At 55.0% G+C, this 27,728-nt stretch overlaps 1 protein-coding gene and 1 long non-coding RNA gene across 4 annotated transcripts; one reads left to right on the top strand and one right to left on the bottom strand.

Moving 5' to 3' along the window:
* On the bottom strand, positions 1-25,941 carry TMEM268 (transmembrane protein 268). Of its 3 annotated transcripts, none has more exons than XM_025433418.3 (9): positions 25,801-25,941; positions 21,873-22,050; positions 17,023-17,132; positions 14,398-14,505; positions 12,869-13,018; positions 9,088-9,198; positions 7,300-7,380; positions 5,792-5,977; positions 1-2,015 (listed from the first exon to the last, which is right to left on the bottom strand). In XM_025433418.3, the coding sequence occupies exons 2-9, from the start codon at positions 21,979-21,981 to the stop codon at positions 1,836-1,838; spliced, it is 1,035 nt and encodes a 344-aa protein (XP_025289203.1). In that variant the 5' UTR covers positions 21,982-22,050; positions 25,801-25,941; the 3' UTR covers positions 1-1,835. The 3 variants fall into 3 exon arrangements, with proteins under 3 accessions (XP_025289203.1, XP_048972357.1, XP_035553128.1); XM_049116400.1 differs by lacking the exon at positions 25,801-25,941 and adding an exon at positions 25,245-25,383; XM_035697235.2 differs by lacking the exons at positions 1-2,015; positions 5,792-5,977 and adding an exon at positions 6,309-6,527.
* On the top strand, positions 3,846-4,747 carry LOC125756080 (uncharacterized). The gene is made up of 2 exons (XR_007414152.1): positions 3,846-3,928; positions 4,485-4,747. It is a non-coding gene; the product is annotated as an uncharacterized LOC125756080 (long non-coding RNA).
* Positions 25,942-27,728: the final 1,787 nt, after the last annotated feature.

The raw sequence follows: 27,728 nt of genomic DNA, 5'->3' as shown, positions 1-27,728 counted from the left end.
TTTTGTCATTTAACATACACATTTTTATTCTGTTTGAGACTTACCAGGGTTTTATGGCTGGGTGATAAATACGGGCTTCTACAGATCCCACTCACAGCGCGCATCTCCTCTGTGGCAGGTGAGAAGACAGCGACTGCCTCCAGGAACTACTCTTAACTAAGCACAGCTGCCCGCAGAGAAATGGCTAAAGAAAAAGGTCTAAAATGGCCATTTCCAAGGGTGGGTCTATGTACATGATTTCTCTTCTCTGGCCCAGAGAAAACAAATGAACAGACTGGTCTCTCACGAGCAAGTCACCCCCATGATTACCTGTCAGGTTCACCAGATCTGTTTGTTTTAGAAAGGAGTCAACTGGAGCTCTGACAGGGTAAGTGATGTAGCCACGCTCATGCTTCTAGGAAGCGGAGTATCTGGGATGAGAATCCAGGTCTCCTGCTCGCAAGGCCCCTGTTCTATCCAAAGGCCCATCAGGGCTGGGACACCCCGGTCATGCGAGGCTAGAGGACCCTTCGACATATAGATAAAAACATAACAGACAGGCCAAGGGCTAGCCTGGAGCGGAAAAAGCCAGAACTTTGGCTATGGAAGGGCAATTAAGAATCATCCATCCTGTCCACTCTATACCCATACATATAAAGATGAATTAACTGAGAACTGGCCCAAAGTTGCACAGCTAGAAATGTCAGGCGGGACCAGAGCCCAGGTCTGTGCTAACCTCATCATTCAACGGAGAACACAGCACAATCTGCAAAAGTTACTATGGAGATGACAAAGCACTCAACGCACTAGATTTTTTTTTTCCCCCTAGCAGGTCCAGGCAGATGCAACGGAACGAGTATGTTAGTCCAGGGAAGAGTTTCAACATATCGAGAAGTTTTGTGGGAGATGAAGCCAAAATTACAGAATGGGGGCTGGGTCCTGGAGATGGGGGAGACTTTATATGCCTGGCCAGGGCTTTAGGATTTGGGCCTTTGGAATAATTGGGCTTCAAATTTTCTCAGGAGCAGAAGACCTGGAAGCCCCCAAGCTCTTCGAGGAACACCACAAGTGACAGATGATACTCCACTCCGGAACGGTAGTAGTGTCAGAACACAGGACCGTGGCTCCAGGCCTGAAGTATAAAAACACAACCACAACCACAAGCATGCATGCCTCTACACAAAATACAGCCTCAAATCCGCCAGAACCGATCTTTTCCAAATAGTCCCACCCATTATCAGCTACGTGCTGCTGGTCCCGTTCTCCTGTCCCCTGGAAGCCTGTGCGCTAACAAACAACACGGGGCCATAGTTTTTCATATAATATAGGGCAGGAGAAACTTAAAAGTGAAGAAGGTTCTGAGAATTTGCTTCTGTCCTCCATATTAGGAATTCTAGAGGCCCAAGGCAAGGTACAAAGAACAGAGTCCTCTCCAAGGCTCAGTTTCCCCATCCAACACGAAGTAGCAGAGGACGGGAGCAGCATCTGAGACCGAGCTTTGGACACGTGGTTGGGTCCTCTTCACATTTCCTGGGCTCCGCACACAATGAAAGGCATGGGAGGGTGGCCTTCCATCCGTGCCCCCAGTTCTAAGCAGCACAGAGAGTAGTTTGGAGCGGTACCAGCCTGGCAACCAGCAGCTTCTGGGGTCAGGGGTCAGCATGGGATGTCCACAGGCATTTCTGTGTGGAGTCCTAGAGTGAGCACGATACCCCGCTGACGTGACTGACGCTCTTCAGAGAACTCCCAGATGCCTCTCTCCTCACCTGGGGCTTGCCTTCAGCCACCTGGAGCTCCCAGTCTTCCTGATGTCTCACCTTCAGGCTTGTAGGACACTGGGTGCCTTCCTCCCTAGGTCACCTGGCCAGGAATGGGCAGCACCCAGTACCCAGGATATGGGCTTCTATGAGCTGACAGGGGCAGGGAATCCTTGCAGAGTCTGTGTGTCGTGTCCCCACTGCCTGGGGGAGCTGCGAGGTCACCAGGAGCCGGATGTAATAGCCACCAAATACCGCCAGGAGCTGCTGGGCCATTTCCTGGAAGGCAGGGGAGAGGAGTGAGGGCCACAGAGAAGCATCTAACGCATGAGGGGAAAGCCAAGTGGTCCTCACACCCCTGGACCAGCAGTGATGCTCACTGGGAAGAACCCTGCCAGGTCCTCCCCTGGGGCTCTTGGGAGACACCTGGACTGGCCCCCAGCTCTGCCACTCATCCCATGGGGTGCCTGCAGCCTCAGCTTCCCCACCTCCAAGGTGGGAGACCTAACTGCTCGTGGGCAACAAGAATAACCACAAAAAAGCTAAGGGGGGGATCCCTGGATGGCGCAGCGGTTTGGCGCCTGCCTTTGGCCCAGGGCGCGATCCTGGAGACCTGGGATCGAATCCCACATCGGGCTCCCGGTGCATGGAGCCTGCTTCTCCCTCTGCCTGTGTCTCTGCCTCTCTCTCTCTCTCTCTCTCTGTGTGACTATCATAAAAAAAAAAAAAAAAAAAAAGCTAAGGGGCCTCAAAGCTAGAGAAGTTACCACTGATCTATACCAACCAATCACACACATACGTGCACTATTTCCAGAGTCAAATGACCACAAGGCTATAAAGTGCATGAGGTCAACATAATACACTCGAATAAAAATCATTAGTAAACAGGGGTGGTCGGGCAGCCTGGGTGGCTCAGCGGTTTAGCACTGCCTTCAGCCCAGGGCATGATCCTAGGGTCCCAGGATCAAGTCCCATGTAGGGCTCCCTGCGTGGAGCCTGCTTCTCCCTCTGCCTGTGTCTCTGCCTCTCTCTCTCTCTCTCTCTCTCTCTGTCTTTCATGAATAAGTAAATAAAGTCTTAAAAAAAAAAATGGGGATGGGCTGAGGGATCATCCCCATGCTGGCACCTGCTGGATTTCTTTAGACAATTACTCCTACCATATTAAGAGTTTGCTTCTTAAGAAGCAGATTTAGCACAAAAAAGACAAATACCGTATATACGAGTCTCCTTATCTGAAGCAGATAGAGAAGTAAATTCACAGAGACTGAAAGTAGAACATGATTTCCAGGGGCTGGGGAAGAGGACAAGAGGAAGTTCCTGCTTCGTGAGTATGGACTTTCAGTTTGGGAAGATGAGAAGGTTCTGGAGATGTCTGCTGCTGATGGTCGCACAACAAGGCGAGTGTACTGAAGGCCCCTGAGTCATACCTTTGGAAATGGTTACAGTGGCAAATTTTCTATTATATGTATTTCAGCGTAGGGAAAAAAATTTTAAACAGTAAAAAGAATTTTTAAAAAAAGAATTTAAAAAATTAGATTTAATGCACACTCTTATCAACACATTTGTCCATTCGTTAGACTGGCGGTTGGGATTCCAGAGATGCTTCAGCCCCGTCCGCGTGGCACTGAACGTTTTTCACAATCCCTTGTGTCCAGTGTGAATGTAATAAAATAAGGTGTGGGTCACATCAGGCTGTTCACGTCGGAGGGGGGGGGGTTACTGATTAAGACCAGGCTTGCAGGGACGCCTGGGTGGCTCAGTGGTTGAGCACCTGCCTTCAGCTCAGGGCATGACCCCAAGGTCCTGGGATCGAGTCCTGCATCAGGGTCCCTGCAGGGAGCCTGCTTCTCCCTCTGCCTGTGTCTCTGCCTCTCTCTGTGTGTCTCTCATGAATAAATAAATTATTAAAAAAAAAAAAAAACAGGCTTCCAAATCGAAGGGGCTGACTAGGAATTTCCACCTGGCACCCTATGGCAGACCCTGACAAGTTACTTCACCCTGCCCTTTTCTTCAACAGTAAAACAGAGAAAAATCACAGCACCTAATCAACAGAGAGCCTCCCCACCTCGTGCTCAGTGTCACTAATATCATTATTATTATCGTTACTCTAGGAAGCAGAAACCACCTCGCTCTGTAGGACTGGAGCCTCCGCTGAGTCATCCTTCATGCTAGAAACACAGTGAAAACCTCAGGTAGTCTCCTACTCCCTAACTCACATTGGCCTCCCGGCCAATCTACTCTAAAATCAAGAGCGTGGGCAGGCCGGTGGCTCAGTGGTTTGGTGCCTGCCTTCAGCCCGGGGCGTGGTCCTGGAAACCCAGGATCGAGTCCCACATCGGCTCCCTGCATGGAGCCTGCTTCTCCCTCTGCCTGTGTCTCTGCCTCTCTGTGTGTGTGTGTGTGTGTGTGTGTCTCTCTCTCATGAATAAAGAAAATCTTTAAAAAATAAAAAAATAAAAAATAATAAATAAGTAAGTAAATAAATAAATAAATAAAATCAAGAGCGTAAGAAGCAAAGAACCAAGGCGAGAAAAGTGTACTTAGAACCCGCAGGGCTGCCTTCTGCCCGTGGCTTTGCCACATTCTCCCTTTGCTCTGTGACCTTGGGCAGGTCAGCTGACTTCTTATTTCACCCAACCCAATGAAGAAGGAAAAACCGTCCCTACCCAGGAGGGTATGCCGACGGACTTTATGCATAAGAAATCGGTTACAAGGTAAGAGGGGATTATAACTATTTCTCTCTCACAGGTGCTGGTTTCCTCTTGAAATATGACGGTGTGTGGCCCATGCTGAGACTCTGGCACTGATTGCATTTTCCCCAGCGAAGTCATAAAGGGCAGCAGCTTTAAAAACATGCGCACACACACTTGATATTCATGACCGGATATTATATCACCATCAGTTTGAATGAATTTGAAAAAAATGATTTAAAAAACCCATCAGATTTAACAGGCTATGTCACATACACCCGGGCATGCCACAATAAAGTACACGATCTTATCAATCTTTTCTGCTCTTTAAAAAAAATTAAAAAGTTAGCGGGGGCGCCCGGGTGACTCAGTCAGTTAAGCATCTGCCTTTGGCTCGGGTCATGACCCTGGGGTCCTGGGATGGAGCCCTGTGCTGGGCCTCCTGCTCAGCGGGGAGTCTGCCTCTCCGTCTCCCTCGTCTCCTCCCAGCTCCTCGTGCTCTCTCTCTCTCACTCTTTCTCTCTCTGCCTCTCAAATAAACAAAATCTTTAAAATAAATAAAAATTAAAACGCTCAGTGGGATTCAAGTGAAGAGATTACTATATTTATCATTCTCTCTTTTGATGAGTCCCATTTGCCTGCCGGACCCCCTTCCTCCCCACCAAGGCAAAAGGGAAAGTCTGGGCTGGTTTGGGCCTTTAATCCTCAAATCTGTTGGCTGAAAAGAAAATGCAGGTGCTCCCCTGCATCACAGAACGCCTGAGGTCATGCCTTGGTCTGTGTCTCCCAGTCAGTCTGTCCTAATGGAGGACACAGACTGAAAAAATAAAACACCATGCTATCGGGTATCTGGTCTACCAGCACTTGGTCGGACCCAACAGAGCAGGGGCTCTCTGTGACGGGGCTCTGGGGCTGGCTGGGGACACTGGAATCCAACAGAAATGCACACAAGACTTATCTATCCGACTGCAATTTAAGTAGATGGATGGACAGAGGACAGACTGAGAAAGAGATTTTTAGAATGATGCAAATGTTCACCAACACATTCACGGTTAGGCAGGCTATGACCCATCAACATGCAACTAGATATCCCATGGAAGGACCAAGAAGAATATCCAAGATATTTTTTTAAATGGGGAGGGAAAAAACCCAGGAAGTAGAAAACGATTCCTATAAACTGCTTTTTAAAGTGCTACAAGGGAAAAAATAAATATATAATGAAAACTAGCAGGCTAGAAGCTGTGTAAGGCCTCTACCAATCAGTGAAGTCACGTTCCCTGGGATTTACAACCTGAGGCCCCGTCCGGACTCCACAAACACCCCGGGGAGGGAAGGGGGCCCCCGACCAGCCCAGCTGCCCCTTACCCCCGGCTCAGCCTCGGGGATAAGCTGGCGAAGCTCAGTCTGCATGAATGGCCTCTCCTCGGGCTGAGGGCCACCGGGAAGGAGGGGAGCATCCTCCAACAGGTCCTCGGGCCCCTCGGCTGTCTCGGGGCTCACCCCGGTTTCCATGACAACACACAGCTGGCTCAATCTGCTTCTCAGCAAGGACTGCAAAAGAAAGAGAGAGGGGACGTGGATGGTGTCCCTTCAGGTTGGGGGGGATGTCAGAGGCTGAGCCACTTCCTGGACTGGGACGCTGGCCTCAGGAGAGTCCGGAAGCGAGCCACATTTGAGGGGTCAGGTCATTGCCTACAAGGTCCCCCACAGCCTCTGATAGCTTCTAAAGCACCTTCCTTCCATGCTCTCTTGCCCTTCGGGGCAGCCCAGGTCACAGGTATCTTTTATCTACATGGTGCAGATGAGCCACATACAGCTCAGAGGCCTTGCTCAAAGCCACATGGGAATGAATGGGCTGGGACAGGGACAAACTGCGATCCTGACTTCAAGACCCACTCTACAGCACTTGCAGGGCCCAGGGGAAGGCTGATCCCAGGGAAGGAGCCCAGGGCTCCGAGACAGGAGGCTGCGCTGCAAACCCAGCATCACCTGCGGGCCCCGTGGCCACAATTCGGGTGGCACCGGGACTCCTCAGAGGCTCAGTTTCCCTGTGTGGGGGATGGAGTAAGAGCACGCTGATCGTAAGTGGCAGGAAGGCCTTCTGGACAAGAGAAAGTCGTCTAAATACCTGGTATGTTCCTCTGCCAGAATCTTTACTAGTATTATTACTATTAATCGTCAATATAATGGTCGTGTTATCCATAAATACGTGAGCACTCTCAGAAATGTGGAAAACGCAGTTAGTTGAAAAGGAGCCTAACAAATCTAGTGAAGAAGTAATAATTTCCTAGGCAAAAACCACCGCTGATTCCACATGGATCTTCTTCCTTCCAAGTAACTTTTCCTTAGCTATTTTTCCAACATTGAGAAAATGCAATCTGGGGACGCCTGGGGGGCTCAGCGGTTGAGCGTCAGCCTTCGGCCCAGGGCGTGACCCCGGGGTCTGCAGATCGAGTCTCCCATCAGGCTCCCTGCATGGAGCCTGCTTCTCCTTCTGCCTGTGTCTCTGCCTCTCTCTGTGTGTCTCTCACAAATAAATAAATAACACCTCAAAAAAAAAAAAATAAAACTATGATGTTGCTTATTTTTTCATGTAACTAATGACCTATCTTTAACAATTAAAAGTATAATTGTTGGGCAGCCCGGGTGGCTCAGCAGTTTAGCGCCGCCTTCAGCCCAGGGTGTGATCCTGGAGACCCGGGATCGAGTCCCCCATCGGGCTCCCCGCATGGAGCCTGCTCCTCCCCCTGCCTGTGTCTCTGCCTCTGTGTCTCTCATGAATAAATAAAATCTTTAAAAAAGAAAATGCAGCCTGTACAATTTGGCCCCTAGTTTATTTTTGTTTGCTTGCTTTTTCGCTGACGGCATCTTACCTCTTGGCTAGTCTTCATCTCTTGAATGTGGTCAGACAAAAACTGCACGCAGTCCTCCAGGTCGAAGTAGACAAACCAGAGCTGGGGAGAGAAGCCATGCCAGCTGAGGCCCAAAGCCAGCCCGACCTCGAACCCTCCGTCCCTGACACCATCTTCCGCTCCGGCCTTATCGCCGGAGGTCCGCCCTTCTGAGGACGAGCTAATTTTCGCTGATCTCTGGTGGTGCTGTGGGCAGGGGTGGGGGGACGGGGTAAAAAGTCACCTCGCCGTTACCTCCCCTTCCTCCCCAATCTTGACGGTCCCCAGGAGGTCAGGGCCAACACGGCCAGGCCAAAACGCCCCACGTTCACTCGTTACCTCCGGCCAGGTCCACACACATCACAACTGAAGTTCTGTACGTACGACATTGGTGGCCGTCGCCTCGCGCCCCCAGCCACCGACCGCATCCTCTGGACCCAGATCTCCATCCTCCCGGCGGCTGACCCAGGAGGCCCAAGGTCGCATCCCTCGTGCCGACTAGTCTCTCTCGGCGTCTCAGCCCCAAGGGAAGCTTTTTATAACGAATTTCTTTTTTGGCTTTTTATTATGAAATTTTCCAAACATCTACTAAGTGGAGCAAACGAGGTCACTGACTTCGAGCTGCCCCTCATCTTGGGGCAACGGTTCTCAGTTCGTGGCTCCTCTTGTTTCACCATCACTCACCCCAGACACCTCCACCCTTCCCCTTCCCCACCCCAGATGTTAAAGAAAATCCAAGATACTGTATCTGCTCACCCTAGGATACTATTTGGAAACTGAAGTTGCTTTTTTAGTTATTTATTTTAAAAGATACTCCCCATTATTTCAAAGGATGTGTCTATTCGTTAGTCACCCATGCATTCAGCGAACACTTGCAGAGTCACCCCTACATGCCAATCCATAAAAAGGATTTGAGAACAAATGAGGCTAAAAGGATGATGTCACACTTGAACTGCCAGAAATCTTGTGATGTCACGGAGTTCAACACACACACACACACACACACACACACACACACACACACGGTCTCAGGCAAGATCCCCTTGTGCCCTACACCATCTCGGGTGTGCTGGAGCCCATAACCCAGGGATCCATGTAGGTCTGTGCCCTGGGGCGGCCCCAGGATCTAGAATAGGGGGGGCCTGGCACATACGAGGCTCTCCATAAATATCTGTAGGATGAACTTGTGCACAAGGAGCTTCTTCCCAGGTCCCGCCCACACGCCCACCCCTGGGCTCCAACCAGGCGAGGGGCCCGGTGAGAACGCAGATGTGGCTCTGAGATCCAGCAGTCCCACCAGGCCAGGATAGGAGACCTGAGTCCCAGCTGTGTCCCAGATCCATTGTGTGACCTCACACTTGTCACTGAAGATCTCCCCAGTACACTTGGAACAAAGAAAACAATGGAGCCAGGTGGACAAGGCCTCAGGATCTGACTGCCTCCCGGGGAACCTGGCCAGGGCTCCTCACTGCCCGTCGAAGGCTCCGGCACAGAGGAGGCCCCTTCTGTTTGCTGAACAAATGCTGACTAAGGAGCGTGGCTTAGACGGTCTCCACACTTCCTTCCAGCCCCGCCCTGGGCAGGTCCTAGGCTGCGGGTCGGCACCCCAAGGAAGCAGCACTGGGGCAGAGAAAGGGAAGGGCTGCCCTCGCCTGCCTCGTTAGCAGACCCCAAGACACCATGCAGACTGGGGGATCCTGGGGCCACCTGTCCCCATCAACCCAGTCCTCACACGGGCCCCCGAGTGGAGGGTGCCCCCAGACACAGTACCTGAATCACGCTCTGGCAGCCTTCCACCGTGTCCGTCACCCCCAGCAGCACCCGGTGTCTCAGGAGGGCTCCGTTGGCAGCCGCCAGCCTAAGGTCCGTGTTGGTGTTGGCCTGCAAGACAAACGCCGGCCCCGTGGCAGACACCCAGGCTGCCAGGGAACTCGGGGGCCCTGACAACATCCACGCGCTGTCCCACCGCTGGACGCCACGGGGCGATCCTGGCCTTTGAGACACGTCCATTGCCTCCCCTAGAAAAATGGGACTGCATGGTTTGGAGACAATAAATTCAATAGTGTCAGAAAGCCCTGGGTTGAGGCCCAGCCCTGCTACCTCCCAGCTGCGTGGCCCTGGACAAGTTACACTCCTTTCCCGAGTCCTGCTTTCTTCAGCTGCAGCATAAAGATCAAGAGCGTCCCTGCCACCCGGGAGCGTGGTGGGCTTGAACTTGACTCTGTGTGTGAAGCACTTCACCCAGCGCCTGGGACGCAGCCCGGTGTGCTGACAGAGACATCTGCAGGAGGGGCGGGGGGTGGATGGGTTCGAGCACATAGTGTGTAAATACAGGACCTACTTCCCAAAGCACCGAGCGCAGCGCCAGGCCCGCAGAGGGGGACTCTGGGAATCCATCTGCCTCTTTTCCTACCCAAACCAATCAGACACCATGGATCCGGTTGGCGAAGTAGATGCTAACTATGCAGGCTGGGGTGGGGAGGAGAGAAAAAGGGCGGGAGGAAGGGTGTCAGTTCCCAAAGGGCTGGTTTGGGGAAGAGACCCCATCAGGATTTAGAGATGCAATTAGATGACAACCCCCTCAAGGACCATCACGGTCCCCAGGAGGGCAGGACTCCTGCAGGGAGGCTTTAGGACTGTGAGAAGACCCCATGGTTGTCACAGGGATGGGACGGGCACTGGTGGCACTTAGGACGAGGCCCCGGGATCCCTTCTTCTGAAGGCCGCGTCCCATGAGAGACAGTCCCACCCTCGGAAGGGCAGTCTCCCCACCTCTCCAGGCTCCACGCTCCCCACTGGGTGTGAACGCAGGTGAAAAGTCTACCTACGGTTCTGAGCAGCCAACCCTGGCTCCGTTTGACATGGAAACCTGAAGTGGTTTATTTGTTTTGTTTTGCTTTGTTTTTAATGGGTGTAAAATATACTGAATTTTCCAAGGATGCCACGACCAAGAGAACAGGGGGTGATTCCATTTTGTTTTGCCCGGAGCCTCGGGAAGGGCTGTGCACCCTTTCTGACACCTGCGCCGCCAGGAGTTCAAACCCTGGCTCTGCCTCCCACCACCTGGGAGCCTTGGGCAAATTACCCCCCACCTCTCCGCCTCCATCCCCTCGCCTCCAGAAGTGGAGCAAAACCCCTCCTCGTAAGGACGAAATGAGTCGACGCCCGTAGAGCACGGAGAAGAAAGAACCTGCAGTGCCCGTCAGCTCATGGCATCAGCTCAGAGATGATACGGAGTTGACAATACCGCTTTCCCCTGCGCCTCGTTGGCCACAGACAGATAGTGTTAGGGGCTTCCCTCAGGCTTCAGCAACGTGCTTTTCCTCTGTCCGCAACACGAGGCCGGGTCTCGCGTGCCTTCTCAAACCTTCCAACCCTGAGAAAGGGGAAAACAAGGCAGTGCCCGCAAAGTGCTCAGGCTCCCAAGGATGCTGTGAGACGGCAGGACAGGAAGAGGGACACTGTGGTCAGGAAGGGGGGCTGCGAGGTCCCGAGGGATGAGGCGCCTGTGTGGCCACAGACTGGCTGCTCAACGTCCTGAGCTTTGGCTGCCCCACCGGCAAACAGCGCCAATAATCCCAACAGGTAACGCTTACTTACTGCGCGTCTCCGTTACACCAGGTACTGTTCTAAGCACTCTGCACGGATCACGTCATCCAATTCCCCCAATAATCTTATGAAAGAGCTACACCTTTTTTTTTTTTTTTAATGTAAGTTCTAGGCCCAATGGGGCTTGAACTCACGACCATGAGATCACAAGTCACGAGCCAGCCGGGCGCCCTGAGGGGTTAACTAGTAGCCCACCGCCGGCGGCAGAGCTAGCCAACCCCAGAGTTCTTCCTCCTTGTCTGGTTGGCGGCCACGGACAGCAGGTGCCAAACACAGAGCACACAGTAGGTGCTCGTGAAATGCTTAGGACCGGGCAGCCCGGGCGGCTCAGTGGTTTAGCAATGCCTTCGGCCCAGGGCGTGATCCTGGGGTCCTGGGATCGAGTCCCACGTCGGGCTCCCTGCATGGAGCCTGCTTCTCCCTCTGCCCCCCTCTGTGTGTGTGTGTGTGTCTCTCACGAATAAATAAATAAAATCTTTAAAAAAAAAACCAAATGCTTAGGACTGAAGGAACCTCAGGGTCCCTGAATGAGCAAACACTGACGACAGCAGGACCACTGCACACCTGGGGCCCCCGGCAGCACCTATGAGTAAAGACACAGGGTCTTATTCACCTGTGCGCCACGAACACCAGCTGAACAGGCAGCGGGAGAAGAGGGCAGATGGCCCCCACGGACATTCTCTCAACTGCATTAACGACATCTGCATCCTTGAAGCACCTGACAGGGCCCAGGGACGTCCCTTGCTCTTGCTAAGGCCGGACGCTCTGCTTTTTCCCCTCCCCAAGAGAAGTGGCTTCAAGGCTGCAGGAGCAGCCAGTTTATTATTATTATTTTTTTTTATATGCCAAGCACAAGAGCCACGGAAGCTTCAACAGAGCCCAAGGGCAACATTATTTCGTCAGCCTCGTCGCAAAGCCCAACAAAGATCTTTTCAGGATGATTAAGCCATAAAGTTCCTATTTGTCCCTGTGAGCACAGGAACTAAATAGAATTCATACCCCAAAGCCTGACCACATTTCCCAGCATCCCTCTCCTCCTGAGTCGGGCAAGAACAGACCTCCAAGTCCAACTCTGTGCCGGGGGCTGGGGGAGCCTCGGCAGCGGCTGGGGAGGCAGCGGCGGTGTGGAAGGCAGAGGTATGGCCTCAAGGCGCCTAAGTCCTGCTCCCGGCGACCAGTGATTACACCACTTCCATGGCAAAGGAGAATTAAGGTTGGAGGTAGAACGGACTGCTAATTAGCTGACCCTTAAAAGAAAAGGAGATGGTCCCAGATAACCCCAGCAGCTCAACGTCATCACAAGAGGCCTTAAAAGCCAAGAAGGAGCCAGAAGACTCAAAGATGTGGGAAGAACTAGACCCACCATGTCTGGCTCTGAAGATGGACAACGTGGCATTAGCCCAGGAGTGCAGGTGGCTCCCAGGAGCTGGAAGAGGCAGGACATACGTTCTCCCTGGGAGGTTCCAGAGAGGACGCAGCCCAGGAGTATGGAGCTCTAAGCTAAGCCACCGCCCCGCTGCGTTGGGTTGAGCCACTACGTGTACGGTCTTCCACACGCAGACCACCAGTGCCCTAGGCTGTTGGCCGAGAACACGGCTGGGGATCCAAGCGCCCTGGTCTTGAATTCCAGCTCAGCCATTTCTTAGTGTGAAAGGGCTCAGTAAACCCCAAGTGCCCTCCTCCCCCGCCCCGTCCCAGACTCTCTCCAAGCACAGCTCCCTTCCAGAAAAACAACCCACAGGGATTAGGCAAGAAAAACGGAGAGGAATTAACCACACACGTGATTTCATTTCTTTTAGTCCCTGGGCACATGGGCCTGCATGAATTTTCATGGTTGGAGTAATTCTCGGAGGCAGGGAAAAGAGAAAGATGGGACCTGGGATTCTCCAGCCGGCATGCCCTTCCCGGAGGGAGCACGGCCGGGGTCTCCGGATCATCTCACCTTCCTCTGGTGTCTCTCGAAGATGAGCACGAGGGTCAGGGTCAGGCTCATGGCAGCCAGGGTCACGAGCAGCACACCCACCCAGTGGTTCCCCAAGGCAAACATCTGGCTGGTGGAGTAGATGTTGGCCCACACCACCACATAGAAAACCTGCAAGAGGCCAGAGACAAGCACGATCAGGAATTCCAGAGCTCGAACGAAGCAGCTCCATTCAAGGGAGACACCCTTTGGGTGCATCCGGTGCCCTCCTCAGAAACGCAGCTCACAGGGCCAGGAAGGGACAGACCAGGGTCTGTGAGGAGGAGCCCTTGCTCCTCGTCCCTAAGCAACAGTAGAGGAAACAGGTCAGGATAGCTACTCCAAATCCTTGCTTACCCTGATTTTAAATAAAACAGAAAAGGGCAGGGGGCCTGGGAGTGAGATAAATTTGATTCAGAAACCCACACTGAGGGGCACCTGCGTTGCTCAGCGGTTGAGCGTCTGCGTCTGCCTTCAGCCCAGGGAGTGATCCTGGGGTCCTGGGATCGAGTCCCACATTGGGCTCCCTGCATGGAGACTGCTTCTCCCTCTGCCCGTGTCTCTGCCTCTCTCTATGTGTCTCTCATGAAAAAATAAATAAAATCTTTAAAAAAAAAAAGAAAGGAAGAAAGAAACCCACACTGATCCTTCAACAGCCATGTGTGGTGTGGGACAAGTTATTAGCAATGTTCTGAGCCTCCATCTCCTCTTCCATAAAATGGGGACACTTACCTGCTTCGCAGGTTGTTATAAGGGTTAATCAGACAACAGGTGTAACAGCCTAGCACGTGTTAGAGGATTAACAATGCTGGTGCCCACCCGTTTTCCATCCCCAGCAGCAGACGTGGGAGTCAAGAGTACTGTGGGGCCACATATACGTGCAGAGACGGAACAGATGGGAGTAGCTGAGAGCACAGATGCTGAAACCAGACTGCCTGGACTCAGATATTGGCTCTGCTGCATGTACCTAGGTGCGTACGTGTGTGTGTGTGTGTGTGCGCGCGCACAAGTACACACGTAGAGGTGGATGTGGATGCTCACATGTATGTGCCTTCATGGGTTCACATACACACACGTATGTCTACACACTCTCATGTATATGTGATCAGAGCGGAAATGGACCTATCCGTTGAACAGATCAGGGACCCAAGTCCCAGAGAGAAGACAAGTTTTCCCCCAAGCCAGACACTGAGTCCAAAGTCTCAATGGTGGGTCCGCAGATTCCGAGTCCCAAGCTCTATCCTTAGTAAGTCCTGCCTCTCGCCCTGGACACAGGGATCTGGTGGCGACTCTCTCCCCGCAGTCGCCCGGACACAGGGATCTGGTGGCGACTCTCTCCCCGCAGCCGCCCTACACCAAGTCCAGGTCCACATGGCCTGCTCCACCCCAGGCGGCTGGACCACAGGCCACAAGCCCCTGGGCCACACCAGCGGGCCCCAGAACACAAGGCCAGATGGGCAGCGGCATGCGGGGCCGCAGCAGGGTGGGCGTGCAGCCCCCTACCTCCTTACCACGGCAAAGGCCAGCCGCATAGGCCTGGAGTTGTAGATGATGTATCTTCTCACTTGGGGCTCCAACAGGGCGCTTTCGGCCAAGCTCCTGTACTGGTCGGCAGGGACCTGCTTGGCCATGCGAGGGAGAGACACCAATCAGCCACGGAGAACCACTCCCACCTCCTTCCTGCACGTAATCATGTCATTTCCAGTTCTTGTGACGATCATGTGGATCCAGACTGCCCTGGAAGGCAGGATGAGGAGCTCGGAGCACTCCAAGAGGCGATCACCGGACACAGCCCTAGGCACCCGGAAGGCTGGGCGCCCCTGAGGAGGTGGGACAACTCGAGATCCAGGAGGACAGCCCCGGGGGGAGCCTGCGGCCCAAGGCTCAGGACCTCACAGCGGGTGCATGACAGCCTAACAGTTAAGGTACAGGCCTTGGGGTCAGTAGCCTGGGTCCCAACCCTGGTCCTTCTGTTCATGTCCCATGTGACCTGGGGCAAGGACCCCCACTTCTCTGAGCCTCAGGTTCCCCCTCTGTCAAACGAGGGTAAGAATACCTACCATGTAGGGGAGACTTGTATGTTAAATAACGTGCCACATGTGCGGTCCTAACGTATATACTATAAAGTAAGTGTACGTATAACACATACACACACAGGGGCACCTTGGGGGGACCTCTGTTCCTCTACTCCAGCGGCTACGTGATACTCTGGCAGACGTGTGCATCTCAGCGTATGTGCACGCAGACCCGGTGCACGCTCCGTAGTGAACACCTGATACACGGGAGCTGTTGCCAATACTGCGTTATCAAGAACTGTAAATGCAGCCCAAGGTACTGAAAGCTCCCATATTCCTGCTCCACTCCCCAACCCCCCCCAGAAAAAAAATGGCTTAGCAGATAAAGGCTCTGCAAGAGCAGACTGCTTAAGAAAACAGAATTTGACCATTAAAGACAATATTTAGGAACATGATAGAAGAATATGTGAACTGTTCCCCGGTTAAGAAAACCCCACCCGAAGACGATTTAAGAAGAATGTTCTGGGCACCGGGGTGGCTCCATCAGTTAAGCGTCTGCCTATGGCTCGGGTTATGGTCTCAGGGTCCTGGGATCGAGCTCTGGGTCAGGCTCCCTGCTCCGGGGGGAGTCTGCTTCTCCCTCTCCCTCCGCCCCTCCCACCGCCATGTGTGCTCTCTCTTGCTCTCTCTGTCTCACTCTGCACTCTCTCTCTCTCGAATAAATAAAATCTTTAAAGAAAAGAAAATAAAAGAGAAAAAAGCAAAGTGTTCCTTTGCACAAAGGCTGACAGGGAACGTGGGACGAGAAGCCAGCCACTGCGCTGGTGTGGGGTTAGAAGCGTCAATTCGAAAAGTTTCCCTTTAAGCGATAAAATGTTCATTTAGACAGTCATTCAATTCAGTTTGAGGGAAGTAAACTCTAAAATCTTCAGGGTAAAATTAGTGGTGTGTCTTTCCCCTCTACAATCAGTCCTCCCCACAGGGAGCCTGGGTGGCTCAGTCGGTTAAGCGTCCTGACCCCTGGTTTCAGCTCAGGTCATGATCTCGGGGCTCCAAGCTCAGCAGAGTCTGCTTGAGATTCTCTCTCTCTCTCCCTCTCCCTCTCCCTCCGCCCCTCCCGCTCATGCTCTCTCTCTCTCTCTCTCTCTAATAAATAAATAAATATTTTAAAAAAATAAATAAATGAGTCCTCCCTAGACAGTGCAGGGGAAAGGCCCGGTGATGCTGAGGGCTTAGGGAAGCGAGAACACCACAGCTGTGGGTACCTCGTCACGACACCAATACCTCACAACTTACAGAACGTGTACTATGTGCCAGAGACAGTACAACGATTGCTCAAGCATTATTTCACGTCCTCTTCACAAGAAAACCCTGGCTAGTAGGTCTCAATATTGCCCTCATTGTATAGAGGATGGGACTGCCACTCAGAGAGGTGAAGTCATCTGCTCAACGTCACACAGGCGGTGAGCCGCAGAGCTGGATCTGCACCCAGACCCCTGGGTCTGAGAAGCCTCTGCCTCAACTCAGCATGCTCCAGGGCACTGCATTATCAGCTAATGAATTCATGCACCTTCCCTCTTTGAATATGCAGTTCCATCTCCTCAAATGCCCTTCCTCCTGTCTACCCAGCAAACTCCTATTTTTCCTTCAAGACCCCAGGTCAAGTATCCGCCCCTCCGTGATGCTTTCCAAACCGCTGCTCCCCAAGGGGAGTTCATCACTTTCTCCTGTGAAGGCCTTCAGTGCCCTGTACGTCCTTCCACCTCGACGTTTAGAGTCTGCTGTCCTAAGTTAACCCAGCGTGAGCCCATCTCCCGCCCTGGGCTCTAAGAGCTGTGGAAACACAGGCGCTGGGTCCTGGTCACCTCTACAGTACCCAGCACCCGGCTCGGTGCCTGGCAAATGACGGGCACCCCAAAACACGTATCTGTTAAGTGAAGTAACTGGGAGGAGAGGACACTTCTAATACATCTTCCGTGCGTGCCCTACCACACGGAGCACAGAGTCAGTGTTGAACGAATATTTTGTGAAAAACCGGAAGAACGGATAGATGGATGGGCAGACAGGTGGGCGGATGGAAGGAAGGAAAGATGGCAGGGTCTCAATAAAATCAGCACTCACCTGAATGCCCCAGGTCTGCAGTTGCTCTTCTGCGGCGCCCAGATCAAAGGAGATGGGGGCACAGGTATTGTCGATCCGGAGAACGGTGAGGACCTGGCCATTGCGGAGCTCTGAAAGCAGACCAGAAGCTTCACCTGGCTGGGCGAGAACTACTGTGGACGAACCCAGAGCCTGATGAAATCACCTCCTCTGGGCTCTGAGGTCCTTCTCACGGCAAGGAGGGGGCATAGTGGCAGTCCCGGAGTCCCTATGTGAGAAGGACTGAACTTCACAAGAAACCCCCAAGGAGGGATCCCTGGGTGGCGCAGCGGTTTGGCGCCTGCCTTTGGCCCAGGGCGCGATCCTGGAGACCCGGGATTAAATCCCACGTCGGGCTCCCAGTGCATGGAGCCTGCTTCTCCCTCTGCCTATGTCTCTGCCTCTCTCTCTCTCTCTCTCTGACTATCATAAATAAAAAAAAAAGAAAAGAAAAGAAACCCCCAAGGAGGCAGAATGGGGACCAGAGCGTGGAGGCTACCTGGACACGGTGCAAGACCATATAAGGAAGAACATTCCAAGAATGAGAGCTGTCCACACAACGAACTGCAGGTAGAGAGGTCCCCATCACAAAAGATACTTAAACGGAGCCTGAACAACTAACGACATGGGGAAGGTGACGCATCAGACATTTGTAGGATCACCGCAAAGGAAGCTCACCCCAATACTACACTCCCAGTGGGCTCAGCGTGACTGCGGTGGGCAGAACAATGAGCCCCCAAAGATGTCCCCGCCGTGCTCCCCAGAGCCTGTGAATCTGTTACCTTATGCTGCAAAGGAGACTTAAGGTTACAGATGGAGTTAAAGTCGCTAATCAGCTGGCCTGAAATCGGGAGAGTCTCCTGGACTGTCTGGGTGGGCCCGATGTAATCACCAGGGTCCCTAAAAATGGAAGAAGGCGGCCGAAGCATCGGGAGTGATGTGATGGGGGTGGGGAGCACAGAGACGGAGCACCGCTGCCTTTGGAGATGGAGGGAGCTTTGTGGCCCGAGGAGCGTGTGTGGCCTCTAGAAGTTGGAAAAGGAAGCGGATTTTCCCCCCCAAGGTGCTTATGCTGGGGCTGTAGCTCAGTGAAGCCAGCGTCAGACCCCTCCCCCCACCTCCTGAGCTGTGTAAGAGGATGGATTTGTGTTTCTCCAGCCGCGGTGTGGGTGACAACTTACCACGGCGACCACAGGAAATTAATACACTGCCTTACTGGTCACCCCGTCCCCAGGGTATCTGCAACTCACTCAACATTTCAAAAGCACCAAGTGAATTAAGTCTAACCTCAAAAAACACACCACATCAACCCAGCTGGGGCACAACAGCACCCAAACCCTCCGCGCCACCCCCACGGTCGGGTCAACAGCCAGGGGCCTGGGGGTGGGCAGGGGAGGGGAGCAGCGGGTGCTCGGGCCACGCAAGGCTGGGGACTGGATATGCTGGCGCCCCTTCTGTGGGCAGGGCCAGAAGATGGAGCAGCAGGGAAGGCAGCAAACCGTAAACACGTTATGTGCTGGCCGGAAGCGGTCACCTCAGGGGCCAGCTCTGGGCAGTGCCTGAGTCCTTAACCCAAAATGACTCAGTCCTACCTCCTTGGGAATTCCCGGCCCACCCATCCTGCCCCTCACGCAGCCCGTCGCCGGGCCCTGCTAACTGGGCCAACAAGACATCTCTGGATCCCACACACCTCTTGGCGTGTGCCACCCCAAGCCCAGGCCAGGGGACTTCCCCTCGCCCTCGCGTTCTTGGGGCAGCCTCCTCACTGGTTTCTCCACACCTACTGCTCCTGCCTACAATGCACCCTCCACACAATAGCCAGCACGCCTACCGGATGAGACCCAAGATCCTCTAGGGTAAAACTTTCAATAGCTTTTCGGTGCTCTCCTGACCAAAACCAACCCCCTCACTGCACTCTCCCAGCCCTCAGAAGCACCAGCCTCCTGCTAGACTCACCTCAGGCCACACAGCTGTCTCGCCACACCAGCCACCTTTGTTCTTAGAACACGTAGCATTCTCTCCCACCCCAGGGCCTTTGCACATGCTGCTCCATTCCCTAGAGCACGTCCCCCGGGGTTCACACACTTAAATCCGACTCCTCATGAGTAGCCCGACTCATTAACCACCTTCTCAGGGAGTCTTCCCTGACACTATACCCTTAACAGATCAAACCCCCAATAAGCCTACTCAGAACTGCTCTTCTCATCCAAGATAAGTACGTATATTTGCAATTATTTTGCTTACGCGTGTATTTAACTAGTTGATCAGAGTCTACCTCGCCCATTAGACTAGGTGCTCCCCCAGTGGTTCCGCTCACCACTGAATCCCCTGAGCAGGGTTCAGTACCGGGCACTAAACCCTGCTCAGGGGACACTAAATAAAGGTTTGATGTATAGATGAACCAACAGGATAGAACTCTGGTCCCCAATCCCAACAGGGTTCTTTTTTTGTGCCCTGGGGTATCACCTATGAGCTCAAAGGTGACACAGTATTTGATCCCCCTGCTAAAAAGAATTTTATTTGCTTTCCTCGTTTTTTGTTTGTTTTTTTTTTTTTTTTTAAGTCTTTGCAAGAGGTGAGGGGTGTGGAGGCAAGGTGGCGGGGCAGGGAAAGCACAAGCTAGATTGGGTTTGGACTCAAAGCACAGCCCAGCCTCTCGCTCGCAGAGTAGCCCTCCAGAAGTGACCCAAATCCCTGGCCTGCTTCCTCCCTCGGAGGGGGAATCGTATCCACCGCAGAGGATTTTACTGAGAGGTAAGAGGATGAACATAAATGCCTGGCACAACATAACAGGCCACGACGGTTGCCAGCGTAAAAGCAAGCTTGTCAGGACTCAAAAGTTGCCAACAGAGCAACCCACGCGCACCATTTACTTGTGTTCTTACCCTCCCACACCTGCGCCAGAAAGGATTTAAGGTGACTTCATAAAAAGAAAACAGGCAAAGATAAAATTACAAAATTATACTTGAAAACAAGCAAATGAGAGAAATTGGACAAAAAGAAAGCAAAGGCAGAAATAAGATAGAATCGGATAAAAACAAGAAGAGCTCCCAGGCAAGGAGCCCTTGCTGGGCACCAGGCACAGGGCTGGGGCTTCTCGGTCCTAATCTCCTTTGATCCTCCGAGAGCCCCTCAGACAGGGACACCACCGTCGTGGAAAAGGGAACAGGGCCTCTGCACCGCGGACAGACCTGCCCAAAGTTACCAGGGGAAATGAAAGTAAGAAAGAGAAGAAGCAGGTCCAAGGCAGTGCCCAAAACGCAGGCGGGCACACCAGCCGGGGCCACAGGCTAGCCCTGCATTTGGTGGCACAGAGGAGAAAACCCACGGGGACCGGGGGCCGGGCCTGTGGGACACCAGCTGCTCCCCCGGCCTGGCTCTCTGCACACCCGGGAGACTGCGGGCCCCGGCCACGCAAAGATTTTCCAAGGTGTCTTTGTTTGCCTTTCAAACCAAGTTCCTGGATTCTTGGCAATCATCTCTCTCATCTGTTCCTTAAATTGGGAACAGCAAGTCCCCACTTAGAAACACTTTTTTTTTTTACACCTAGATAAGAAAAAGAACTTGGAAAGCTACCAAAGAAGTGGGCAGACACACACATGTGTGAGCGTGTGCATGCATGTGTGTGTGCGTGCGCGCGCGTGTGTGTATAGCAAGGAGAAGTTTCCTACAAAGGAGCAAGAACTGGCTTGCCAAAAACCCATGGGGCAAAGTCTTCAAAGTTCTAAAGGAAAATTATTTTATCCCGTCTTCTTCTATTGGGGAATGTGTGCACGTGTGCGCACGTGTGTGCACGTGTGTGCCTGTGTGTGGGTGTGTAAACTGCCTCCCCATTAACAGTCACAGAAAAAGAAACCTTGGGATCCCTGGGTGGCGCAGCGGTTTGGCGCCTGCCTTTGGCCCAGGGCACGATCCTGGAGACCCAGGATCAAATCCCACGTCGAGCTCCAGGTGCATGGAGCCTGCTTCTCCCTCTGCCTGTGTCTCTGCCTCTCTCTCTCTCTCTGTGACTATCATAAATAAAAAAAAAAAAAAAAAAAAAGAAAGAAAGAAAAAGAAACCTTTGTTCTTCGGTGGTCGGGTTTCAAATGGTCTAGGTAGGCAGCCGCAATTCAAGATGCCCACCCCCAGCCACCCATTCTCTCCGTTCGCTTACTGAGCGTCTGCTGGCCGGGCGTGCAGAGGTGTGCGGGGACAGCAGGACAGCACCGCGCCCCTGCCCTCGGGGAGCTTACATTCTAGTGGGGAAGCTGGCACTCAACTCATCGCACAGGCCATTATTCCAGTGCAGGCTGAGGGAAGTGCGGTGGAGAGAAGCAGGAACCCATCAGGGAGGCCTGACTTAGGATTCCCCACAGAAGGGGAATCTGAGCCGAGCTCTGAAGCACGACTAGAAATTAATCAGAGGAAAGGAGGAAAGGAAAGAGCCCAGCAGGCAGGAGAAACAGCAGATGCAAAGGCCCTGAGGCAGCACCGCGTGCCTGGGGCAGAGGACACGGGCAGCGGGGGCCAGTTGGCAGGCCTCGCGGGCTGCTGCCTGACAGATCTTCACCCTAAGCCCCATGGGAAACACGGAGGCAGAAAGTGACAGAGTCTGTTCTGCATTTTTAAAAGCTCTAAATGCCATATAAGTGGAAGGGGCAAGAAGAAGAGAGCAGCTAGGAAGATAGGGCAGGGAGTCCAAGCGCAAGGGGACAGAGAGAATGGGTACAAATGACAGACTGGCCTGTAAGGGTCTCCCCAAGTCCCCCCTTCTGGGCCCTCCCTCCCATGTGTTAGTGAGTCCAGCTCGCATCCTGGGGCGGGGGGGGAGGTGGGGGTCACGGCCTTACCTTGGCCCCAGCCCGGAGGACTCCCTCCAGGCAAGGCACTCCAGCCAGGGGAGGCGGTGGGCAATGGGCTGGCGGCGGCGCCGGGGCCCGGCCGTGCTTCGCAGGCCATCGCCGGGCGTCTACTTCCCCTTCCTGGCGCCCTGGTTCATCCTGGAGCAGCCGGCTGGGCTTCACTTGCCTTCAGAGAACAGTGCGAGAAGCGACCTCAGGCCCGGGCAGGCCGGCTCCTTGGCCCTCTCCAAGGCCAAAGTCACCCCAGGGCCACGGAGCGCCACCGAGAGCCTCTCCCCGGACTCTGCTCTCTGCAGTCAGGCTGAGGGACACTCTCGGGAGTGAAGAGCAAGAAATAAGACCCTGCTCCGGGGGAGACCTTGTCCCTGGGCTGGGGTCTCCTCTGCTCGGACACGCGGGCACTCACCGGGAGCCCATGAGCTGCCCAGGCATCTGGGGCTTCCGTTCCCCTCCCGAGAGCAGCCCCGGCAGCCAGGCACAGCACCAGTACCCTCATCACGGGGAGGCTTGTTTATGCAAAGCTCCCCAGAAGACGTGACAAAGTACAAGTGAAAAGAATCAGGATGATGGGAAATACAGATCTCACACACACACACACACACACACACACAAATTCGTAATAATAATGATAATGATAACAACCACGAAAAACAAAAATACCCAGATTTTCAGGCAATCACAGTCCCTGGCAGAGGCAGTGGAAGTCTCTGCTGAAGAGCATGGGCTCCGGGTTCGGGACTAATCAGGCTCCACAACACTTCTGCAATCTACTAGTTACGTAAGCTTGGGCAAGTGGGTTAGCCTCACAGACACCTGCCTCTCTCTCCTCAACGGTATCTTCCCCACAGGGCTGCTACACAGACTCAGCGGGATGATAAATACAAAAGGATAGGTGAGGGCATCTAGGACCAAGGGGGCATCCCAGGAATACCAGCGTTGACCGTTGCTGCTTGGAAGTTTGGCACCGTTGCTTTGCCTGAGCCAAGAAAAATTGGTTTTGAGCTTCCAGGCGGCCAAAGCAAAACTAGAAATGCTGTCGGAGGAACAGTTCCTGTTACCTACAAGGAGACAGGACACAGGAGGGTGAGGAAAGCAATGCATCTTCCTGGCACCTAGCTCCAAAAGATCTCAGAAATGCTTGCAAAGCCTGGGGAGCTGCTCAGAGACAGCACAGTGACCATGAACATGACCTTAGGACACCTGTGTCAGGAAAGCAGAAATGTCCTTCGTGGAGATTTTCTCGATGCCAACACGGAGTCTCCGGTGCCACACACTCTGGCTGGAGCCTGCACGCTTACTCATTCTGTTATGTGTCCACTCGGGGCCCTAAGAATCACCCATCACCGAGGAAAACCATGCCTAAGTCCCTGGGATGACACGCCGGCCTTGCCAACCATCTCGGTGAAAAGCCCACTAGAACTGGGTTTTGCGGCCATGGTACCTGACGCTGGTGAAAACAAGTGTCCAGTCAGCACTCATCTGCCTGATTCCAAGCTGCTCCGGTCCCCTGAAGAGGGGAGCCTGACTCCCAGACCCTCCCCACCCTCCATTTCACTCAGTTTTTTAAAAAGGACCAGCTCTACAAGTGCATAATGAAAACATGGGGGCCCTTGTTCAAAAATGACTCAAGGATTTCAAGCAGAGCGTTAAACCAGGTGTGGGGGGCATGGCTTTCTAAGTGGGGAGCCTATGTGACCCTGCCGACTGCAGGCACCTGAAGCCAGCTGTGACATTAACCTCCAGAAGATCACTTGGGAGCCCCCTCCACCAACCAGGAATATACAAAAATGAGCCTTTCACTAACAGGTATCACACACCTGCCCTGTACCTGGCTCTGAGGCCAGAAAGCAACAAAATGTCAGGAAAAAGCAAGGACTTGAACACCCAAGAGCCTGGATCTGAATCCCAGCTCAGCCACTCATGCGCTCTGGGGCAAGGTACTCAACCCCCTGAGCCTTGCTGTCCTCATCTGTAAAATGGCTTCAGGGAATCCTACCTGTCATAGCTGCACAGGGATAACGGAAGGAGACACAGGCATGACCTGTAAGCCAGTGGGTTGGCTGGAAGCTGTAGGGCCAAGAGGGGAACTCAGGCCACCTGGCTCCAGAGTCCAAGCCCATAATCCCTAGGTTCTGAGCCCCAGGACCCATGTCTGGCTGTCTCTGAGCCTGTTATTTAACACATCTTTCAAAAAAAAAAAAAAAAAAAAAAAAACACACAGATGAGAGAGGCTACATCTCCCAGGTGTGACAGGCAGCAAAGTCCTGCTGGCCTCAGAGAGGCCATCTCCCCCTCCCCTGCCCCAAGCCCTGCCCACAGCAGGCATCCCTAAATACTGCAGAACATTACCAGTCAATGGCACCACCCCTTACTTCCTTCCTCTTATCTTGCACCCCCACCCCAAGAGTTAGCATAAAAGAGCATAAAAGCAACAACAGCAGCCCAAGGAAGGCTGCCCTGCCCTGGGCGATCTCTGAAGCCCTTCCCTGCCTCCTCTCGTCACCTCCTGGGCCCACGAGGCAAATATAATCCTCAGGCCCATTTCCAAGGCAAGAAAGCATCTCTGTTTTCCCAGACACCCCAGGGATGTCGTAGCTAGCAGCCTACAGCCCAGAGAAGCTGTACCGGAGTCTCAGAAAGGCCTGGGGGACCCAGGAACGCACCCACCCTCCTCCAGGCAGGAGGGACCACCCACAAGCCAGAGCTGCCCAGGTATCCTTCCCCCGTGGAAACTTTCCATTAGTTGCAAAATCTCACAAGTAGGCACTGTCTTGGAGAAGTCCCAGCACCGCAGTCGGCCCAGTTAGCCTCCTGCAAAGTCTCCATCAGAATTCACCCGCTCGTCTGAAATAACAAGTAGTGGTTAAGAAGCACCTGTACAGTCCTGCTGTTTTCCGCCTGTGTCACCTGGAGCAAGTCACTCAACTCTCTCTCTCCCTCGAGTTTCTTTACATTAAATGCGGATAATATGGTAACCGAGGCTAAAAAAAAAAGTCCAGGCACATCAATCACTCAGAGAGCACCTGGCAAATAGGAATCGCCCAAGGAATACAGCTGTCACTAGTTTTCCTCCACAAACGTTCCCGAGGAACCTTCAAGTGTCAGGCCCTGTGCTTTCTCAGCTCCGACACCAAAAATAAAATCTCAAGCCCTTGGTCAGCCCTACATGCTGGGGATCCCATCTAGTTTCCCACCAGAGATGAACTCAGAGAAAGAGGACTGAGAGAGATGACCACACAAGGCGGTCGGAGGGGATGGGAGGGGATGGGAGGAAGGCTTTGCAAAGGTGTAGACCAGCGGGCGATCTCGAGCAGAACAGCAGAGGCTGGGATGGGTCCACGGAGCACCCTCTGCACTCACCCTGCAGCCCCTGGACCAACCCGCAGGCTGCAGAGCGTGGAAGCCGTGGGTGTTGGCAAGGCCGGCCCAGGGCAGGGTGGACCCGTCACCCTCCAGTGTGTCCTGGCCCACCGCTCGTCACCCTCCAGTGTGTCCTGGCCCAAGGCTCCGCTCAGCCCCGCAGCAGCCCCAGGAGGACTCGGGGGCGGGGCCAGACCCCAGGGGGGAGGCAGAGCCAGCAAGTGAGCACAGCCTGAGGCTCAGTGGCTCCTGGGCTTCCTTTGCTGATCCTGCATTTCAACCAGACCTTCCAGTCATACTTCTTTTTTTAATGAGCTGGTGAGCCCCTGCAAGGAAGGGTGGTATCTCTGAGTCCCGCTCGGCAGAGGTCTCCGTTTCTGGGGACAGAATGCTGGGTCTCCCCGGGGAACCTTGGGATGGACTCGTGAGGCAGAGAGGGAGAGAGTAGAGGGGGAGAGAGAGAGAGGGAGGGAGAGGGAGGGAGAGGGAGAGAGAGGGAGAGAGAGGGAGAGAGAGGGAGAGGGAGGGAGGGAGGGAGAGGGAGAGGGAGACTTACTTTTCGCAAATCGGGTTTTGTTTTTGTTAGACTGGAAAGCCCCAGCAAAAGGCCGCAAGGGGGCCCGTCACGGAGGCTGTCGGGTGGAAGAGCCTTAAAACACGATGGGCCCTAGCGCTCCATTCTGCAGATGAGGAAAGTAAGCCCTAGAAGTGAAAGTGAACCATCCAAGGTCAGAGGGCCTGCCGGGGCGGAGGCCGAGCGGGGCCGGGAGGGAGGTCGCGGCGCGCCGGGCCCTGGCCTAGGCCCGCCGTCGCGCCGTCTCCGCCCTCGAGGCCGGCCCGGGTCCGCCGCGGGTCTCCCTCCGCCGGGATCCCCGCCCCGCCCCGCCCCGCCCCGCCCCGCCAGCCGCTCCCACGCCCCGCACGCGCGGGAACGCGGCCCCGGGCGCTCGCAGGGACCGCCAAGCCGCCGACCCCCGCCCCGGAGCGCCCCGACCCCGCCGCCCGCGCCCCGAGCCCGCACCCGCACCCGCCCGGGAGCCCCCGCGCCCCCGCGCACCCCCGCCCCCGCGCACACTCACCGCCGCCGCCCCCGGGGACGCGGGAGGTCGGGGCCGCCGCAGCCCTCCGCGCCGCAGCCTCCGGCGCCCGCCCCGCCCCGCCCCGCCCCGCCCCCGCCCCCGCCCCCGGCCGGGCCGCCCCGCGCCGTCAGCCGCCGGGAGGGAGGGGCCGCCGCCGCCGCCGCCGCCGCCGCCGCGGGGCTCCGGGCCCGAGGGGAGGCTGCGCCCTTGCATCAGCCCAGCCGGGCTCCCTCCGGCCGCCGAGCACGTGCCCGCCCGCGACCCGGCCCTGGCGCACCCCCGCCCGCGCGGGCAGCCCCGGCACGTCCCGTCTGGCGCCGGCCGCGGAGGGGGCCCTGCACACCCCGGCCGCCCCCTCCCCCCCCCCCCCCCCCCCCCCGCGCCACGGGGCCCCGGGCCTGCCGCGCACAGCGCCCGCTCCCCCAGGCCGCCCAGCGCACCTCCCCCGGCCCGGGCTCCAGGCCCCGCGACCACGGCCACGACCACGGCCACGGCCACGGCGCTGGGGGGGGGGGTGCGCCCCCGGCCTTCCTAGAGGGCACGTGCCGAGTCACAGTGCATTTTCACCTCCGACGGACGTTGCCCACTGGCCGGGCCTCCGAGGCCACGGGGCCCCCTTGCTGAGCGCCCGGGGCGCCGGTGATGGAGCAGCAGCAGCAGCAGCAGACGCCGTCCAGGCGCGGGGTCCGGGCCGTGGGCAGCTCCAGGGGGGTTCGTTCACCTCCCCCGCACCCGAGGACGCCGGGTGCCTCGGGAGCGCCAGGCAAGACCCCTATTTTAGTCTTGTTTCCTAAAACACAATTTGGGGGCGTGGGAGCGAGAGCCCCGTGGGATACTGGAGCTACACCACGTGCTGATGGGCCACTGAGGGGATCCTCTGACAGGCGTGTGGCCTGGTCAGCTCCTGTCCCACCCGCCTCTCCAGCGCGGCTCACCGCCTCCGTGAAGCCCGCCTGTTCCACCCGGCCACCTGGACCCCACGCTCTCCCTGCTTGTCACTGCGGCATGAACTGACCCTGACACGTGAGTCTCCTTGGCTAGGGAGGCCCAGAAGACGTGGGCCTTTGGGGCCGGCTGTCCGGGCTCCAGCACTCCTGCCCGTGAACTTGCACGGCCGAGCTCACCCCTCGGAGCTTCAGCTCCCTCCTTGGTGAAGGGCATCGGTGTCTGCTAGCCTGATGGTAGGGCTTGGAGGATGAAGGGCGGCACGGGAGGTCTTCAGTGGGACTCAGGTGCGTTCTCGGCCAGCCAGGAAAGCACCCCTCGCCTCTCTGCCAGTGCAGTGCACGGGAGGCCCCGGCACCACGGCATGAGGGAGACGGGCCCCACAGGGTAGAGAAAGGCAAATAAAATCCAGGGGACGGGGACTAGTCTAGTGGAGTTCTCTGGGAAGCGGACTTGGGTA

Source organism: Canis lupus, chromosome 11 (assembly GCF_003254725.2).
Source record: "Canis lupus dingo isolate Sandy chromosome 11, ASM325472v2, whole genome shotgun sequence".
NCBI classification, from domain to species: domain Eukaryota; kingdom Metazoa; phylum Chordata; class Mammalia; order Carnivora; family Canidae; genus Canis; species Canis lupus.
The sequence above is the reverse complement of the archived record's forward strand: the minus strand, read 5'-3'. Positions and strand labels throughout refer to the sequence as shown.

Bases quoted from the DNA above. Each gene is read 5' to 3' on its own strand.
- TMEM268 (XM_025433418.3), bottom strand. From the start codon at position 21,981: ATGGCCTGCGAAGCACGGCCGGGCCCCGGCGCCGCCGCCAGCCCATTG. The intron at 9,199-12,868 runs GTGAGATGATCC...TTTGTCTTGCAG, and splicing joins TCGAGAGACACCAGAGGAAG to GCCAACACCAACACGGACCT. The intron at 7,381-9,087 runs GTACTGTGTCTG...TTCTCTCCCCAG, and splicing joins GCTGCCAGAGCGTGATTCAG to CTCTGGTTTGTCTACTTCGA.